At 47.3% G+C, this 20,587-nt stretch overlaps 1 protein-coding gene across 1 annotated transcript in view; it reads right to left on the bottom strand.

Annotated features, from left to right (window-relative positions):
- Positions 1 to 20,587, bottom strand: part of LOC138259479 (cytochrome P450 2C5-like) — a 798,218-nt gene that overhangs the window by 162,709 nt on the left and 614,922 nt on the right. The window contains exon 5 of the mRNA XM_069207249.1: positions 1,401 to 1,577. Coding sequence (XP_069063350.1) covers positions 1,401 to 1,577 — 177 coding nt within the window. The remainder of the gene's footprint in view (positions 1 to 1,400; positions 1,578 to 20,587) is intronic.

Here is a 20,587-nt window from a genome sequence, read left to right as displayed (position 1 = left end):
TCATTGTTCGACAGGAGATCTCAAAGGAACACACCTTCATCTACCATCAGTCATAATGAGCATTGTCATTTTTGACTATCAGTGTGATGGTTCATGTTGTTTATATGTAGGACCCTCAAAGGGTTCATAGGGGTCTCAAGATGGACAAGATTGGTTATATTATTTTACTTCTCCTTCACCTTGTAGGGCCAAGTCCACCAGGCTTGAAGTGCTGGGGCATTCCTGGTTCCTTGACCCACATTTTTTGCCAAATAGAGTTGTTATCTGATATCACAACTATGTGATCATTTTCCTAATGGTCTCCAAATTCTGACTTGATTTCTTCATGTACCAAGCCCTCTTGGATTTTAAGGTCAGCACATTATCCAGCATATTTTGTGTTCGTTTTAGGGGATGAGTCTCCCACTTGTATCTCACTAGGCTGAGGGTTGGCCTAAGAGGATGCTCAAACAGAAGCTGAAATAGATCACATACAAAATAATAATAATGGAATTCTTTTTATACTGGCAGTTATTGAAACACTACCGGAGTGATGGATTACAATTTGGAGTGAAAAATTAACAATTTTGACTGATGATCATTAGTGCTTTAATTAAGAAGGTATTTTGTTATCGTATTATTTGATTTTGACAATTTTGTGCACTTTAGGGGGCTTTTAGCTCGGTATTAGATTTGTAATGATGTTGGTATCTTCACTTTTAGGGAGTCATTGGAGGCTGTTGTTGGCTTGTTGTTGATTAGTAATCACTTTAGTTACTTTGACTTGGGGTTTGGTCTCACTTTTTCTTGTCACTTATTCCTGGTGTTTTTCATTTAAATTTCACCTCCCTTGGGTTTTAAGTGTTTTTGCACTTTGCAGTGGACGATTGAGCATTTTGGTTTCAACTCATTATGTCACATTTACTCTATGATTTCTAGCCCTGAAGAAGTCGTAAGGGACATATCATTTCCCAAGACGAAACACGTGTTGGCTGGAAAGATTATAACCTGTGGATTACAGACTGTGTAATGTGAATCAGATTTGGAATAAAGACTTTGGATTCATCAATCAACCTGACTGGTTGACTCCAGGACCATTGTGATTTATTTGGACTGATATATTGAAATTGAAAGTTGTGTTGTAAAGTGTTCACTTGATATTCCTGGTTTTCTATATAATAAGAAGGGACCCTCGCCACATCAAGCACTTCATTGAAGGTATTGGAAAGACATAGATAAAAATGGTTGATATTTATATTTTGTGTATACTTCCACGTGTCTAGACTTTTTCTTTTACATCAGATCATTTCCTAACAGATGGACAAGCAGTCTGTGAATTTCAGAGTAGTAGATTTACACACACTAACAAGGATTGAAGAGCCACTACTGGAGCCTCCGAGGAGTCATCTTTGGTAACTTACCTGCTGCATTTTAAATAGGAAACAGTCAATGAAGTCACGAGGGTTATTGGGATCCAGTGTTTCTTGATGTTCTTTAATGTACTCTTTCACAAATCTTTTTACCATCTTCACATTGTGCAGGTACGTTTTATGAGGACCAGGCAATGGTTGGATGATTCTTGGAAAGTTATTAAAAAGCTGTAAAAAGAGAAGAGGTGCTTGATGATTTCACCAAATATCACTCAACAGTCTCTATTTATACTCAACACAATTCTTCATTAAACTTCTAGAGGTCAGCGCCCCACATAATTAAACTGGACTCAGTTTTGTTTGTAGTACATGGAGAATAGGCTGGACAGACCAAGAAGAATGTCTGTTATATGAGACTGTTAGGACACAAATAATTGAAGTTAATGTGCTTTTATATAAATTCATTTGTGTGTTGCAGCCTAGTGTGGAGTCTAACCATAACCGTGGATAATTTAATAATCAACTTTAGTTAATGGTACACTTTCCAATCTCCTTTGAATCTTACAATTTCCTCTACCAAATACAAAATGGTTAGTCTCTGTTAAATCTAATTTCAGGTTATCAATACTATTATACATCTTTAAGGATCTATAGGCTCTTTGTAGATGAAGGGTGTTTGGGAGAACAAAAACAATATCAGCATATTGGAACGGGGAAGGTTTTTGTCTCAAAAGCCGAGTGTAAACGTTTTATCTTTACTGATATATTCATCCATCTCAGCTGTATATAGATTACACAGCAGTGAAGGCAGTTCACAGCTCTGCTTTAAACCAAGGGCCTCATTTACAAGACCCATGGCGCAGGGCGGCGCATAAGTGCCTTGCTGATCCACCCTGCACCACCGGGAAAGGGCAAAAATGCACTGTATCTACAGAATACAATGGATTTCTGTCCTCACCTCCTGCACTGGTGCACAAATTGGTGCCATGTGCCAACGCAGGCACCCTTGCACCCTGGGGATGATTGTTTTTCTGCAGGAAGGGACACCGTCAAGTGTTGTTTTCCTATTTCTATGTGTGCTGCATTCTGCAGTACACATAGAGAGAGGAAAAAATGGGGAGAAATAAAGATATTTCTACCTGTTACGTCACTCTTATACCACCCCTTTGGTGGCGTAGAAATCTGACACATTCCCAGAATTGTAAAACTGGGAATACATCAGATTCCTTTGGGGTCCATGGGTGTTGTGTGGGAACACCCTAAGCAACACCCATGGAACGCCCCTTTCAAGCAGTGTTATGCGTGAAAGGGGTCTAGACCGGCAAATTGCGCCGCTGGAGCGTAAAAAAATGTATGCTCCAGTGCCGCAGTGTGCCGCTAGGGCCTCATAAATGAGGTCCCTAGTGCTATAGGAATCTAGTGGGCTCTATCTCAAATCTTTTTTTGCACCCATGTTTCTGATTGTAGTGCAAAAATAATTTGCAAAAGTCGACCTGACCTGTGCCAGCTGGTCTTTTCCATAATTTGGTCCAGTCAACCATATAAAGTCACTAAATCATCCAAGGAACACCTAAAGCAGATCTTCTGGTCTAATCAATGGTTGTTAACTCAAACTATTCAAAGTGTTTATATGATCATTTGTCTTATTTCCCTTCCAAAACTCTGAATCCAAAAATGGATTGAAACTAAATAGTTATTATTGCAGACCTATTTTCATAAATGATTAAGGAGTTTATATTTTGACTCACTGACAATAGACCTATAATTTTAACAATCAGTTGGATGGCCCTTTTCGTACAACAGATGAATCATTGATCCTTTCCATTGACTCAGATACAACCCTGACTGTTAACACACTGAACGGGTCTACTTTTTTGTGTCTCGAAACACACCGTCCTATTTTCCTTTGTTTATTGGGACGTTATTGGGTTCTGCTGCATCTTTTTGTTCGGCATGATGCAATGCCTTAATCGCCTTCTTTAGAGAGGTTGAATCTTTGGTACCTATGTCACAAAGCTAAGTACTCTCAGCCCACTATAAGAAAATGAACGAATGAGATTATAATTTCTCTGCATTTTGCACCCATAATGCTTCAATCTGATTGACGTGGTTCCTATGTACTCTATTCTATCAGTACATGTTGTATACGATAATGTACCACATGTAGTACATTATGCATAGAGTTAGAGATGGAGAACTGTGAATAATGGGAATGTTTTTCACTGAGAGGCTCTGAGTGATGTGAAATAGACAAAGAGTGTGAAGCTCAGGTTGCCTATGGTGTCACTCACACCTCCCTATATGAAGTAAAGAAATTACAAGGTGATTGGCGATATAGTTATAACATACGGAAGGAGATATTGTGTTTCCTGTAATACAAAGTCACACCATCACCCTTCCCCGAAACCACTTAAGTCGTTGGCATCTGGCTCTTTCAAGGTTTAGTAGTGTGAAACTAAATTCACCGAAAGCAATTTATTGCAAAAAGTTATTAGAACCACTTTATTGTAACTCAAATTAACAAAAAAATCTGTCTCTGAAAATGCTTAGAAATATGCAGAGATTCTTTCTTTTCCAAAAGAAAACTACATTTTGACTAGTTTGTGCATGGAATGTTTTGAGAGGCGTCCATTAAGTGGGGCCAATTTACACCAAATTTGGCAGAAAGCTTGAGCTTGATCAACCAGGATGTAACTGCAGCCATCTTAGGACTCCGGACTTAGGGGTTCATTCTGAGTCTGGCGGTCCAAGGACTGCTAGACTTGTGGTGACGATTGGACCGCTGCAACTTTAGCAGTCTGACCTCCCACATTACGACCCTGGTGGGCAGACCCAGCAGTGGACTGATGTCCCTGCCAGGAACATGGTTCCCCATGCAGTGATGGTGGTCAGAGTTGTAACCAGCCAGGGTGGCATGGAACACAGCACCACACGGCTGATTACAATCTCACTTTCTGCCAGCCTTTTCATGGTGGGGACCTCGCCATGAAAAAGCTGGTAGAAGGCCAGTGTCGGGATCTCCTCTTCCACCATTGGAATGCTGTGCATTCTGAGGGTGCTGGAGTGCTAGGATATTGGCCTCGGCTCCCTTAAAGGAGCTGAGGCAAATATCCTAGCACTGTTCCCATCAGTTGGCCCAGCGGGAATTCGTATTGAAATGTTCCCGCCAGTCAGCCCGGGGGGAACAGTGTAATATTCTTGGTGATGACGTCACCACCATGGTGGTGGCATCTTACCCACGGCTTTGGTGGTCCTGTGGTGGGAAAGCCAAAGGTATAATGAGGCCCTTAGTCTGGAGTCCTAAAAAAAATTGAAAAAATATAAAGTGGCAGTGTAGGGATAGCCTGACCCACTATGCTTGATGGTGGGGCCAAAATCATTGTTTTAAAAATGTCCGCAAGTACACTGATAAATATTTTGTTGGGGAGGGCGTGCATGGCCTCCCTCCATGTGACTTAATAGGCCCCAGGTATAATTTTAGAAGGGGTGGCCTTCCCCGAGCCAGTAAAGGATCACCCGCAGGTAAGGCATGTCTGCATCCACCCAGCGGGAGTTTTAAAAATGCTTCTTCCGGGTGGGAGCATACTTCTGTTTGAGCATGGGCACAGGAAACACAGATTGTTTCTGGCTGGTGAAAGCAAACCAAAAACTGCTGCCCCTGCCAGGTGGGAAAAGGCCCAGTTCCTGTACCATGTGGAGAGCCAGGTGGGGCTGTTGGGGCCCTGGGACTCCCTGTACATCCCCATGATATTGCTTGGTGGGTGCCCCAGGAGGGCACCAGTGCACCTACCTACCATTATGACAGAACCTGGTGGAGGGGGTCCCTGGCTCCACAATTGGCTCTGAACAGGAGCTGCATGGCCCCACTACCCTGTATTATGGCAGTCAGCCTCGCAGGCCCCAGATGATGCAGTCCTCTGGGCCTACTAAGGCTCGGGAGGGAGCACGTGACCCCCTCCCCATCTTATTGCCATGCAGCCAAAGCGATAGGGACCTTGGTGGCTAATAAGGCTCAGGCAGTGGGGCCCCATGGCCCCTCCCTTTTTTATGCAATTCAGCCCTGAGGATGAGGACTCCAGGACTCGAAGTGGCTTGGGGAGGGGGCCTAGTGCCCCTCCCCTTTAAAAAAAGTCCTGTGAGGATGGGGTCCTTGGGGTTTAAAGTGGCTTGGGGAGTGAGGTTGAGCTAATGGGTTGGATGCAGGGCCAGACAACAGGCCCTGTGACCCACACCTTGCAGCATATGGCCAAAGAGCGTGCACAGCATTGGGTGGCTTCCTGCAAGGAGTTGAATGCAGGGACCAGTGGCAGGCGAGGCTCTGCAACCAACCCCATGATGCACATGTCCTTCCACACCCATGACAGTGCACCTGGTTGTCTGTGCGCGGTCAACACCACACCATGCATGGGCTTCGGCCTTAGGGGGGTTGGCTACCTGCAGGGGGGTTTGGCCACAGGGCCCTGACACACTGGGTTGGCTTTACAAATAGTAACAAAATATGACCTCACATTAACCCCTTCTGTGCCCAGGACGTAATGGTTACGTCCTGAGGCACAGTGCTGCTGTGCCCAGGACGTAACCATTACGTCCTGTGCACAGAGCCCAGAGGGAGCGCTCTCGCTCCCTCTGTGGGGTTCCCCCCCACCCCCCCAAGTCAGGGATGGAAGGGGAAGCCCTATTTTGATAAGGCCAATCTGCCCCCAAGGGGGGGCAGAAACCATTAGACACCAGGGAGTTTGTTTTTGCGCGCGAATGTCACGCAACAAAGAGACCCCTTTGGCAAGGGTCGCTCCCAGGGGGGGCAATTTTTTGGGAAGGCCTTTTCTGCCCCCCCTGGGGGCAGATCGGCCTATTATTAGGCCGATCTGCCCCCAGGGGGGGAAGAAACCTCTAGGCGCCAGGGCAATTTTTTTTTTTGTGTTTTTTTTTTTTTGTTCTTTTTTTTTTTTTTAGAGATGGGGAGCGACCCATCAGGCAAGGGTCGCTCCCCTGGGGGGCAAATTGTATTTAGACCATTTCTGCCCCCCTGGGGGCAGATTGGCCGATTTTAGGTCAATCTGCCCCCAAGGGGGCACAAACAACTAGGCACCGGGGATTTGTTTTTTGGCGCCAATGTCACGCAGGGGGAGCGACCCCGTAGGCAAGGGTCGCTCCCGGGGGGGGGAGGGGGGGGTTTGGTTGGGGCAAATTTATTTTAGGCCATTTCTGCCCCCCCGGGGGACAGATCGGCCTATTATTAGGCCGAACTGCCCCCGTGGGGGGGGCAGAACACTCTAGGCGCCAGGGCAATTTTTTTTTTGTGTTTTTTTTTTTTTTTTGTTTCTTTTTTTAGAGATGGGGAGCGACCCATCAGGCAAGGGTCGCTCCCCTGGGGGGGCAAATTGTATTTAGACCATTTCTGCCCCCCTGGGGGCAGATTGGCCAATTTTAGGTCAATCTGCCCCCAAGGGGGCAGAAATCACTAGGCACCGGGGATTTGTTTTTTGGCGCCAATGTCACGCAGGGGGAGCGACCCCGTAGGCAAGGGTCGCTCCGGGGGGGGGGTGGGGGTTGGGGGGGCAAATTTATTTTAGGCCATTTCTGCCCCCCCGGGGGACAGATCGTCCTATTATTAGGCCGAACTGCCCCCGGGGGGGGGGCAGAACACTCTAGGCGCCTGGGCAATTTTTTTTGTGTTTTTTTTTTTGGTTGTTTCTTTTTTTAGAGATGGGGAGCGGCCCATCAGGCAAGGGTCGCTCCCCTGGGGGGGCAAATTGTATTTAGACCATTTCTGCCCCCCTGGGGGCAGATTGGCCAATTTTAGGTCAATCTGCCCCCAAGGGGGCAGAAACCACTAGGCACCGGGGATTTGTTTATTGGCGCCAATGTCACGCAGGGGGAGCGACCCCGTAGGCAAGGGTCGCTCCCGGGGGGGGGGGTGGGGGTTGGGGGGCAAATTTATTTTAGGCCATTTCTGCCCCCCCCGGGGACAGATCGGCCTATTATTAGGCCGAACTGCCCCCGGGGGGGGGGGGGGCAGAACACTCTAGGCGCCAGGGCAATTTTTTTTTTGTGTTTTTTTTTTTTGTTGTTTCTTTTTTTAGAGATGGGGAGCGACCCATCAGGCAAGGGTCGCTCCCCTGGGGGGGCAAATTGTATTTAGACCATTTCTGCCCCCCTGGGGGCAGATTGGCCAATTTTAGGTCAATCTGCCCCCAAGGGGGCAGAAACCACTAGGCACCGGGGATTTGTTTTTTGGCGCCAATGTCACGCAGGGGGAGCGACCCCGTAGGCAAGGGTCGCTCCCGGGGGGGGGGGGGGGTGGGGGTTGGGGGGGCAAATTTATTTTAGGCCATTTCTGCCCCCCCGGGGGACAGATCGGCCTATTATTAGGCCGAACTGCCCCCGGGGGGGGGGGCAGAACACTCTAGGCGCCAGGGCAATTTTTTTTTTGTGTTTTTTTTTTGTTGTTTCTTTTTTTAGAGATGGGGAGCGACCCATCAGGCAAGGGTCGCTTCCCTGGGGGGGCAAATTGTATTTAGACCATTTCTGCCCCCCTGGGGGCAGATTGGCCAATTTTAGGTCAATCTGCCCCCAAGGGGGCAGAAACCACTAGGCACCGGGGATTTGTTTTTTGGCACCAATGTCACGCAGGGGGAGCGACCCCGTAGGCAAGGGTCGCTCCCGGGGGGGGGGTGGGGGTTGGGGGGGCAAATTTATTTTAGGCCATTTCTGCCCCCCCGGGGGACAGATCGGCCTATTATTAGGCCGAACTGCCCCCCGGGGGGGGGCAGAACACTCTAGGCGCCAGGGCAATTTTTTGTTTTTGTGTGTTTTTTTTTTGTTGTTTCTTTTTTTAGAAATGGGGAGCGACCCATCAGGCAAGGGTCGCTCCCCTGGGGGAGCAAATTGTATTTAGACCATTTCTGCCCCCCTGGGGGCAGATTGGCCAATTTTAGGCCAATCTGCCCCCAAGGGGGCAGAAACCACTAGGCACCGGGGATTTGTTTTTTGGCGCCAATGTCACGTAGGCAAGGGTCGCTCCCGGGGGGGTGGGGGGTGTTGGGGGGGCAAATTTATTTTAGCCCATTTCTGCCCCCCCGGGGGGCAGATCGGCCTATTATTAGGCCAATCTGCCCCCGGGGGGGGGGGGGGCAGAAACCTCTAGGCGCCAGGGGAATTTTTCTTTTTTTTCTTTGTTTTTTTTTTTTAGAGATGGGGAGCGACCCATCAGGCAAAAGTCGCTCCCCTGGGGGACAAATTGTATTTAGGCCATTTCTGCCCCCCTTGGGGGCAGATTGGCTGAGTTTAGGTCAACCTGCCCCCAAGGGGGCAGAAACCACTAGGCACCGGGGATTTGTTTTTTGGCGCCAATGTCACGCAGGGGGAGCGACCCCGTAGGCAAGGGTCGCTCCCGGGGGGGGGTGGGTGTTGGGGGGGGCAAATTTATTTTAGGCCATTTCTGCCCCCCCGGGGGGCAGAAACCTCTAGGCGCCAGGGGAATTTTTCTTTTTTTTCTTTGTTTTTTTTTTTAGAGATCGGGAGCGACCCATCAGGCAAAAGTCGCTCCCCTGGGGGACAAATTGTATTTAGGCCATTTCTGCCCCCCTTGGGGGCAGATTGGCTGAGTTTAGGTCAACCTGCCCCCAAGGGGGCAGAAACCACTAGGCACTGGGGATTTGTTTTTTGGTGCCAATGTCACGCAGGGGGAGCGACCCCGTAGGCAAGGGTCGCTCCCGGCTGGGGAGGGTGGGGGTTGGGGGGGCAAATTTATTTTAGGGCATTTCTGCCCCCCCCCCCCTGGGGCCGGCAGAGCTACAGGCCAAACACCACAGGTAGGCACCTTGCAAAAAATACCTCTGTTTTCTGTGAAAAAATATGTTGTGTCCACGTTGTGTTTTGGGCCATTTCCTTTTGTGGGCGCTAGGCCTACCCACAGAAGTGATGTACCATTTTTATCGAGAGACTTAGGGGAACGCTGGGTGGAAGGAAATTTGTGGCTCCTCTCAGATTCCAGAACTTTCTGTCACCGAAATGAGAGGAAAAAGTGTTTTTTGGGCCAAATTTTGATGTTTGCAAAGGATTCTGGGTAACATAACCTGGTCAGAGCCCCGCAAGTCACCCATCTTGGATTCCCCTGGGTTTCTAGTTTTCAAAAATGCACTGGTTTGCTAGGTTTCCTCAGGTGTCGGCTGAGCTACTGGCCAAAATCCACAGGTAGGCACTGCTTTTTATAAAAAAATGTGATGTGTCCACGTTGTGTTTTGGGCCCTTTCCTTTTGTGGGCGCTAGTCCTACCCACACAAGTGAGGTATCATTTTTATCGGGAGACTTGGGGGAACGCTGGGTAGAAGGAAATTTGTGGCTCCTCTCAGATTCCAGAACTTTCTGCCACAGAAATGTGAGTAACATGTGTATTTTTAGCCAAATTTTGAGGTTTGCAAAGGATTCTGGGTAACAGAACCTGGTCCGAGCCCCGCAAGTCACCCCTCCTTGGATTCCCCTAGGTCTCTAGTTTTCAGAAATGCACAGGTTTGGTAGGTTTCCCTAGGTGCCGGCTGAGCTAGAGGCCAAAATCTACAGGTAGGCACTTCGCAAAAAACACCTCTGTTTTTTTCCAAAATTTAGGATGTGTCCACGTTGCGCTTTGGGGTGTTTCCTGTCGCCGGCGCTAGGCCTACCCACGCAAGTGAGGTATCATTTTTATCGGGAGACTTGGGGGCACGCTGGGTGGAAGGAAATTTGTAGCTCCTCTCAGATTCCAGAACTTTCTGCCACAGAAATGTGAGGGACATGTGTTTTTTTAGCCAAATTTCGAGGTTTGCAAAGGATTCTGGGTAACAGAACCTGGTCCGAGCCACACAAGTCACCCCTCCTTGGATTCCCCTAGGTCTCTAGTTTTCAGAAATGTACAGGTTTGGTAGGTTTCCCTAGGTGGCGGCTGAGCTAGAGGCCAAAATCTACAGGTAGTCACTTTGCTAAAAACAGCTCTGTTTTCTGTGATGTGTCCACGTTGTGTTTTGGGGCATATCCTGTCGCGGGCGCTAGGCTTACCCACACAAGTGAGGTATCATTTTTATCGGGAGACGTGGGGGAACGCTGGGTGGAAGGAAATTTGTGGCTCCACTCAGATTCCAGAACTTTCTGCCACAGAAATGTGAGGAACATGTGTTTTTTTAGCCAAATTTTGAGGTTTGCAAAGGATTCTGGGTAACAGAACCTGGTCCGAGCCACACAAGTCACACCTCCTTGGATTCCCCTAGGTCTCTAGTTTTCAGAAATGCACAGGTTTGGTAGGTTTCCCTAGGTGGCGGCTGAGCTAGAGGCCAAAATCTACAGGTAGTCACTTTGCTAAAAACAGCTCTGTTTTCTGTGATATGTCCACGTTGTGTTTTGGGGCATATCCTGTCGCGGGCGCTAGGCCTACCCACACAAGTGAGGTATCATTTTTATCGGGAGACGTGGGGGAACGCTGGGTGGAAGGAAATTTGTGGCTCCTCTCAGATTCCAGAACTTTCTGCCACAGAAATGTGAGGAACATGTGTTTTTTTTAGCCAAATTTTGAGATTTGCAAAGGATTCTGGGTAACAGAACCTGGTCCGAGCCCCGCAAGTCACCCCTCCTTGGATTCCCCTAGGTCTCTAGTTTTCAGAAATGCACAGGTTTGGTAGGTTTCCCTAGGTGGCGGCTGAGCTAGAGGCCAAAATCTACAGGTAGTCACTTTGCTAAAAACAGCTCTGCTTTCTGTGATATGTCCACGTTGTGTTTTGGGGCATATCCTGTCGCGGGCGCTAGGCCTACCCACACAAGTGAGGTATCATTTTTATCGGGAGACGTGGGGGAACGCTGGGTGGAAGGAAATTTGTGGCTCCTCTCAGATTCCAGAACTTTCTGCCACAGAAATGTGAGATACATGTGTTTTTTTAGCCAAATTTTGAGGTTTGCAAAGGATTCTGGGTAACAGAACCTGGTCCGAGCCCCGCAAGTCACCCCTCCTTGGATTCCCCTAGGTCTCTAGTTTTCAGAAATGCACAGGTTTGGTAGGTTTACCTAGGTGGCGGCTGAGCTAGAGGCCAAAATCTACAGGTAGTCACTTTGCTAAAAACAGCTCTGTTTTCTGTGATATGTCCACGTTGTGTTTTGGGGCATATCCTGTCGCGGGCGCTAGGTCTACCCACACAAGTGAGGTATCATTTTTATCGGGAGACGTGGGGGAACGCTGGGTGGAAGGAAATTTGTGGCTCCTCTCAGATTCCAGAACTTTCTGCCACAGAAATGTGAGGAACATGTGTTTTTTTAGCCAAATTTTGAGGTTTGCAAAGGATTCTGGGTAACAGAACCTGGTCCGAGCCCCGCAAGTCACCCCTCCTTAGATTCCCCTAGGTCTCTAGTTTTCAGAAATGCACAGGTTTGGTAGGTTTCCCTAGGTGGCGGCTGAGCTAGAGGCCAAAATCTACAGGTAGTCACTTTGCTAAAAACAGCTCTGTTTTCTGTGATATGTCCACGTTGTGTTTTGGGGCATATCCTGTCGCGGGCGCTAGGCCTACCCACACAAGTGAGGTATAATTTTTATTGGGAGACGTGGGGGAACGCTGGGTGGAAGGAAATTTGTGGCTCCTCTCAGATTCCAGAACTTTCTGCCACAGAAATGTGAGGAACATGTGTTTTTTTAGCCAAATTTTGAGATTTGCAAAGGATTCTGGGTAACAGAACCTGGTCCGAGCCCCGCAAGTCACCCCTCCTTGGATTCCCCTAGGTCTCTAGTTTTCAGAAATGCACAGGTTTGGTAGGTTTCCCTAGGTGGCGGCTGAGCTAGAGGCCAAAATCTACAGGTAGTCACTTTGCTAAAAACAGCTCTGTTTTCTGTGATATGTCCACGTTGTGTTTTGGGGCATATCCTGTCGCGGGCGCTAGGCCTACCCACACAAGTGAGGTATCATTTTTATCGGGAGACATGGGGGAACGCTGGGTGGAAGGAAATTTGTGGCTCCTCTCAGATTCCAGAACTTTCTGCCACAGAAATGTGAGGAACATGTGTTTTTTTAGCCAAATTTTGAGGTTTGCAAAGGATTCTGGGTAACAGAACCTGGTCCGAGCCCCGCAAGTCACCCCTCCTTAGATTCCCCTAGGTCTGTAGTTTTCAGAAATGCACAGGTTTGGTAGGTTTCCCTAGGTGGCGGCTGAGCTAGAGGCCAAAATCTACAGGTAGTCACTTTGCTAAAAACAGCTCTGTTTTCTGTGATATGTCCACGTTGTGTTTTGGGGCATATCCTGTCGCGGGCGCTAGGCCTACCCACACAAGTGAGGTATCATTTTTATCGGGAGACGTGGGGGAACGCTGGGTGGAAGGAAATTTGTGGCTCCTCTCAGATTCCAGAACTTTCTGCCACAGAAATGTGAGGAACATGTGTTTTTTAAGCCAAATTTTGAGGTTTGCAAAGGATTCTGGGTAACAGAACCTGGTCCGAGCCCCGCAAGTCACCCCTCCTTAGATTCCCCTAGGTCTCTAGTTTTCAGAAATGCACAGGTTTGGTAGGTTTCCCTAGGTGGCGGCTGAGCTAGAGGCCAAAATCTACAGGTAGTCACTTTGCTAAAAACAGCTCTGTTTTCTGTGATATGTCCACGTTGTGTTTTGGGGCATATCCTGTCGCGGGCGCTAGGCCTACCCACACAAGTGAGGTATCATTTTTATCAGGAGACGTGGGGGAACGCTGCGTGGAAGGAAACTTGTGGCTCCTCTCAGATTCCAGAACTTTCTGCCACAGAAATGTGAGGAACATGTGTTTTTTTAGCCAAATTTTGAGATTTGCAAAGGATTCTGGGTAACAGAACCTGGTCCGAGCCCCGCAAGTCACCCCTCCTTGGATTCCCCTAGGTCTCTAGTTTTCAGAAATGCACAGGTATGGTAGGTTTCCCTAGGTGGCGGCTGAGCTAGAGGCCAAAATCTACAGGTAGTCACTTTGCTAAAAACAGCTCTGTTTTCTGTGATATGTCCACGTTGTGTTTTGGGGCATATCCTGTCGCGGGTGCTAGGCCTACCCACACAAGTGAGGTATCATTTTTATCGGGAGACGTGGGGGAATGCTGGGTGGAAGGAAATTTGTGGCTCCTCTCAGATTCCAGAACTTTCTGCCACAGAAATGTGAGGAACATGTGTTTTTTTAGCCAAATTTTGAGGTTTGCAAAGGATTCTGGGTAACAGAACCTGGTCCGAGCCACACAAGTCACCCCTCCTTGGATTCCCCTATGTCTCTAGTTTTCAGAAATGCACAGGTTTGGTAGGTTTCCCTAGGTGGAGGCTGAGCTAGAGGCCAAAATCTACAGGTAGTCACTTTGCTAAAAACAGCTCTGTTTTCTATGATGTGTCCACGTTGTGTTTTGGGGCATATCCTGTCGCGGGTGTTAGGCCTACCCACACAAGTGAGGTACCATTTTTATCGGGAGACTTGGGGGAACATAGATTAGCAAAACAAGTACTATTGCCCCTTGTCTTTCTCTACATTTTTTCCTTCCAAATATAGGAGTGTGTGTAAAAAAGACATCTATTTGAGAAATTCCCTGTAATTCACGTGCTACTATGGTCACCCCGGAATTCAGAGATGTGCAAATAACCACTGCTCCTCAACACCTTATCTTGTGCCCTTTTTGGAAATGCAAAGGTTTTCTTGATAGCAATTTTTTACTCCTTATATTTCAGCAAATGAATTGCTGTATACCCGGTATAGAATGAAAACGCACTGCAGGGTGCAGCTCATTTATTGGCTCTGGGTTCCTCGGGTTCTTGATGAACCTACAAACCCTATATATCCCCGCAACCAGAGGAGTCCAGCAGACGTAACGGTATATTGCTTTCGATAATCTGACATTGCAGGGAAAAGTTACAGAGTAAAACGTAGAGAAAAATTGATGGTTTTTTCACCTCAATTTCGATATTTTTCTTTTTCAGCTGTTATTTTCTGTAGGAAACCCTTGTAGGATCTACACAAATGACCCCTTGCTGAATTCAGAATTTTGTCTACTTTTCAGAAATGTTTAGGTTTCTGGGATCCAGCATTGGTTTCATGACCATTCCTGTCACTGACTGGAAGGAGGCTGAAAGCACAAAAAATTGCACAAATGGGGTATGCCCCAGTAAAATGCCAAAATTGTGTTGAAAAATTGGGTTTTCTGATTCAAGTCTGCCTGTTCCTGAAAGCTGGGAAGCTGCTGAGTTTAGCACTGCAAACCCTTTGTTGATGCCATTTTCAGGGGAAAAACCACAAGCCTTCTTCTGCAGCCACTTTTTCCAATTTTTTTGAAAAAAACGAAATTTTCACTGTATTTTGGCCAATTTCTTGGCCTCCTTCAGGGGAACCCACAAAGTCTGGGTACCTCTAGAATCCCTAGGATGTTGGAAAAAAAGGACGCAAATTTGGCTTGGTTAGCTTATGTGGACAAAAAGTTATGAGGGCCTAAGCGCGAACTGCCCCAAATAGGCAAAAAAAGGCCCGGCACAGGAGGGGGAAAAGGCCTGGCAGTGAAGGGGTTAAAAAAAAACTAGAAATTCATAGAAAAAAAACAAACGTTAAAGTAATGTTATCATTAGGTGAGAATTGCAGTGACAATGTAACATTTTAAGCATATGTATTAGTTACAGTTATGTCAAGTAACTATAACTTGTGCTCATAGGTAAATATAACTCCATGCACTGCTAATGCTAATTACAGATACAGATATCTGTATGTAAGTATATATATATATATATATATATATATATATATATATATATATATACACACACATATATATATATATATATATATATATATATATATATATATATAGAACACCAACATTGCCAGACATCCGAGGCTGCTGATTCAGTAGCGGGCCAGGTGTGGAACTAGCCATCCACATATTATTACCAACAATCCTTCTGTTACATGCAGAGAGTTCCCGGACACCAATTGGAGGTCCAAAAAACTTTTATTCACCAATGCTTCCTCCCATAACAACGTATTTCAGCCATAGCCTTGATCACATACCAATTGAGAGTGTCTCACAGACCAACTATATACCACACCCAACATACACATAATGACAGAGATAAAAGAAGGACTATCAGGTCACCCAACTATCCCACAGTGTGCAAATATCAGCGCCATCTTGGAATGTCTAAAATGGCCCATGAGCTATACCAAAATTGGTCTAGTAATTACAAAGTATTCACACTCTCCTTATGCATAAATTAATTGAATTCCTATAAAATCATTTGATTAACTTGCATGTTGCATATCAAATATTACATATTAGATATTAAATATTGTTAATAACCAAAATAGTCCAAAGCAATTTTTTACATTCATTACATATGCAATATTAAATATTAAATATTATTAATGTCCAAAATATTTGTTTTTAAACATAATATGCACTGGATAACATTATATTCCTAAAAGGTCCACATTAATTGCTCTCATTGACCATTGTCTAATTATAATCATTTAACTAACCTCCATATAAAATATTAAATATTCAAATATTATAAATGCTGTAAGTATCAAACATTAATTAATCCAAAACTGTAAAGAGTAGTGTTAGAAATGGGGTCTTTGGTTGACAGTCAGGTTACCCCCTGTTCAAGCAAAGACCCTCACTCTAGTCAGGGTAAAAGAGAATCACCCTCAGCTAACCCCTGCTTACCCCCTTGGTAGCTTGGCAGAGCAGTAGGCTTAACTTCAGAGTGCTAGGTGTAAAGTATTTGTACCAACACACACAGTAACTTAATGAAAACACTACAAAATGACACAACACCAGTTTAGAAAAATAGGAAATATTTATCTAAACAAAACAAGACCAAAACGACAAAAATCCACCATACACAAGTCAAGTTATCAATTAAAAATCAAAAAGAGTCTTTGAGTAGTTTTAAAAACACACTAGCGCTACTAGATTGAAAATGTACCTGGTGTGCGTCAAAAATAACCCAGCACGGGCGGGTGTGCGTCAAAAATAACTCCGCACGGCGGCACTTGAGTCAAAAATCCAGCCGCACGATGATTTGAAAATCCCGCAGCGCAGGTTGTGATCTCCCAGCTTCCGTCAGCGATGCTGCGCGTCGTTTCCCCTGCTCCGTGCGTCGATTTTTCGGTCGCGTTTCCTGCGAGCGTCGTTTCTCAGCTGCGGAGCCGGCGGCACGTCGTTTTTTTAGCCCCAGATCGGATTTGCGTCAATCTTTTCCCCGCACGGCGCACTGTGCGTGGATTTTCTTGTCTTTAGGCTGCCAGCTTCTCCTTTCAGGGTCCCAGGAACTGGATGGGCACCACAGGGCAGAGTAGGAGTCTCTCCAGAGACTCCAGGTGCTGGCAGAGAGACGTCTTTGCTGTCCCTGAGACTTCAAACACCAGGAGGCAAGCTCTAGATCAAGCCCTTGGAGATTTCTTCACAAGATGGAAGGCACACAAAGTCCAGTCTTTGCCCTCTTACTCTGGCAGAAGCAGCAACTGCAGGATAGCTCCACAAAGCACAGTCACAGGCAGGGCAGCTCTTCTTCCTCAGCTATTCAGCTCTTCTCCAGGCAGAGGTTCCTCTTGGTTCCAGAAGTGTTTCTCAAGTCTGTAGATTTGGGTGCCCTTCTTATACCCATTTTAGTCTTTGAAGTCACCTTTCTTCAAAGGGGACTCACACCTACTTGTGAAATCCTGCCTTGCCCAGGCAAGGCCTCAGACACACACCAGGGGGTTGGAGCCGGCATTGTTAGAGGCAGGCAAAGTCCTTTCAGATGAGAGTGACCACTCCACCCCTCCCTCCTAGCAGAGATGGATAATCAGGAAATGCAGGTTACACCCCAGCTCCCTTTGTGTCACTGTCTGGTGTGAGGTGAAAAACAACCAACTGTCAAACTGACCCAGACAGGGAATCCACAAACAAGGCAGAGTCACAGAATGGTTTAAGCAAGAAAATGCTCACTTTCTAAAAGTGGCATTTTCAAACGCACAATCTTAAAATCAACTTTACTAAAAGATGTATTTTTAGATTGTGAGTTCAGGGACCCCAAACTCCACATGTCCATCTACTCTCTAGGGGAATCTACACTTTAATCATATTTAAAGGTAGCCCCCATATTATCCTATGAGAGAGACAGGCTTTGCAACAGTGAAAAACCAAATTGGCAGTATTTCACTGTCAGGACATATAAACCACATTACTATATGTCCTACCTTATCCATACACTGCACCCTGCCCTTGGGGCTACCTAGGGCCTACCTTAGGGGTGCCTTACATGTAAGAAAAGGGAAGGTTTAGGCCTGGCAAGTGGGTACACTTGCCAAGTCGAATTTACAGTGTAAAAATACACACACAGACACTGCAGTGGCAGGTCTGAGACATGATTACAGAGCTACTTATGTGGGTGGCACAACCAGTGCTGCAGGCCCACTAGTAGCATTTGATTTACAGGCCGTGGGCACCTCTAGTGCACTTTACTAGGGACTTAACAGTAAAACAAATATGCCAATCATGGAGAACCAATTACGTACACATTTTAAACAGGAGCACTTGCACTTTAGCACTGGTTAGCAGTGGTAAAGTGCCCAGAGTAACAAAAACAATAAAATCAGAGTCCAGCACACATCAACAACCTGGGGAACAGAGGCAAAAAGTTAAGGGAGACCACGCCAAGGATGAAAAGTCTAACACGTGTCCCCCCCAGCTAAAAGTGGGGAGCAACTACCCAACCTCATGGGAGTTCTCATCACTAAGGCGGAAGAACCTGGACAGACCATCAGCATTGGCGTGCTCTGTACCAGGACGATGTTCCACCGTAAAGTCCATCCCCTGTAGGGAAATGGACCACCTCAACAGTTTTGGATTCTCACCCCTCATCTGCATTAACCATCTGAGGGGCCTGTGGTCGGTCTGAACTCGGAAGTGAGTCTCAAACAAGTAGGGTCTTAGCTTCTTCAGTGCCCAGACCACAGCAAACGTTTCGCATTCTATGGCACTCCACCTACGTTCCCTGGGTAGTAACCTCCTGCTAATGAAGGCTACGGGTTGATCTAGGCCCTCTTCATTAAGCTGTGAGAGTACTGCTCCAATACCATGCTCTGAGGCATCTGTTTGCACAACAAACTCCTTGGAGTAGTCAGGTGCCTGCAGCACAGGTGCTGTGCACATGGCAGCCTTCAGGGCATCAAAAGCGTTCTGGCAAGCCTCTGTCCAGATCACTTTCTTGGGTTGCTTCTTAGAAGTCAACTCAGTTAAGGGGGTAACAATGGTACCATATCCCTTAACAAACCTCCGGTAATATCCTGTGAGACCTAAAAAGGCTCTCACTTCAGTCTGGGTCTTGGGAGGCTCCCAAGCCAGAATCGTATCAATCTTAGGCTGTAGGGGTGCCACCTGGCCACTCCCCACCTGGTGTCCTAAGTACACCACAGAAGCCTGCCCTATTTGGCACTTGCTCGCCTTAATAGTGAGGCCTGCCTTCTGCAGGGCCTCTAACACTCTCCAGAGGTGTTGCAGGTGTTCCTCCCATGTGGAACTAAACACAGCAATGTCATCCAGGTAGGCGGCACTGAACTCATCCAGTCCTGCCAACACCTGGTTGACCAACCTCTGAAAGGTGGCAGGGGCGTTCTTCATCCCAAAGGGCATCACATTGAAGTGGAAGTGCCCATCTGGGGTAGAGAATGCTGACCTCTCCTTTGCCTCCTCAGTTAAGGCAATCTGCCAGTACCCAGATGTTAAATCAAACGTACTGAGGTACTTGGCAGCTCCTAACCGATCAATGAGCTCATCAGCTCGGGGGATGGGGTGTGCGTCAGTCTTGCTGACCGCATTGAGACCCCGGTAGTCCACACAGAACCTAAGTTCTGGAGTGGCACCAGGAGCAGCAGCCTTTGGGACCAAGACCACTGGGCTGGCCCAAGGACTGCTGGAGTGCTCAATAACCCCTAGGGTTAACATTTTGGAGACTTCCTCCTTAATGCAAGCCCTGACCCTGTCAGTCACCCTGTAAACCTTATGTTTAACAGGTGTACTGTCCCCAGTGTCCACATCATGTGTGCACAGGTGTGTGACTCCTGGGATCAGGGAAAACAGCGAGGCGAACTGTCCCAGCACGTGGCGACAGTCCCTCTGCTGTTCCTCAGTCAGGGAGGGGGAGAGGATCACTCCCTCCACAGACCCATCTTTCTCTCCTGCAGACAGGAGGTCAGGAAGAGGCTCACTCTCTTCCTCCACCCCGTCATCTGTCGCTAGGAGCATGGATAGCTCAGTTCGCTCAAAGTGTGGTTTGAGGCGGTTGACATGTAGGACCCTCAAAGGGTTCCTGGGGGATTGCAAATCTACCAGATAGGTGACCTCGCTCTTTCTTTCCACCACCTCAAAAGGCCCAGTCGACTTATCTTGGAGAGCCCTAGGCTCCACTGGTGCCATGACCCACACTTTTTGTCCAGGCTGAAACTCAACCAGAGTGGCATTCTGGTCGTACCACCGTTTCATATCCTCCTGGCTTGCTTCCAGGTTCTCCTGAGCGAGACTCCTGAAGTGGGCAGTCTGGTTTCTTAGTGCCAGCATGTAGCTAAATACATCCTGGGGTGGTTTACTAGGAGCTTTCTCCAAAGCCTCCTTCACCAGACTGAGCGGTCCCCTCACAGGGTGGCCATAGATGAGCTCAAAGGGGCTAAAGCCAAGTCCCTTTTGAGGCACCTCCCTGTAAGCGAACAGAAGGCATGGCAAGAGGATGTCCCACTTACGCCTCAAGGGCTCTGACAGGCCCTGAATCATGCCTTTCAAGGTGCGGTTGAATCTCTCAACCAGACCATTACTTTCGGGGTGGTAAGGGGTGGTGAACTTGTAGGTTACCCCACACACCTTCCACAGAGACTTCATATAAGTGGATATGAAGTTTGTACCTCTATCAGATACCACCTCCTTGGGGAACCCCATGCGGGTAAAAACCCCCATCAAGGCACGTCCCACCACAGGGGCAGTGACCGTCCTTAGAGGAATGGCTTCTGGGTACCGCGTGGCATGGTCCACCAAGACCAGGATGAACCTGTTGCCCATGGCTGTCTTGGGATCCAGAGGCCCCACAATGTCAATTCCTACCCTTTCAAAGGGAGTACTGACTACAGATAAAGGTTGGAGGGGAGCTTTGCATTTCCCCCCAATCTTGCCACTTGCCTGACAAGTCTGACAAGACCTACAATAAGCAGCTGACTGCTTGTGCATCAAGGGTCAGTAAAAGTGGGAGACAAGCCTCTTATAGGTCTTGT

This window comes from Pleurodeles waltl, chromosome 9, assembly GCF_031143425.1.
Source record: "Pleurodeles waltl isolate 20211129_DDA chromosome 9, aPleWal1.hap1.20221129, whole genome shotgun sequence".
Taxonomy (NCBI): domain Eukaryota; kingdom Metazoa; phylum Chordata; class Amphibia; order Caudata; family Salamandridae; genus Pleurodeles; species Pleurodeles waltl.
Note: the sequence above shows the minus strand (reverse complement) of the source record. Positions and strands in the feature narration are given on the sequence as shown.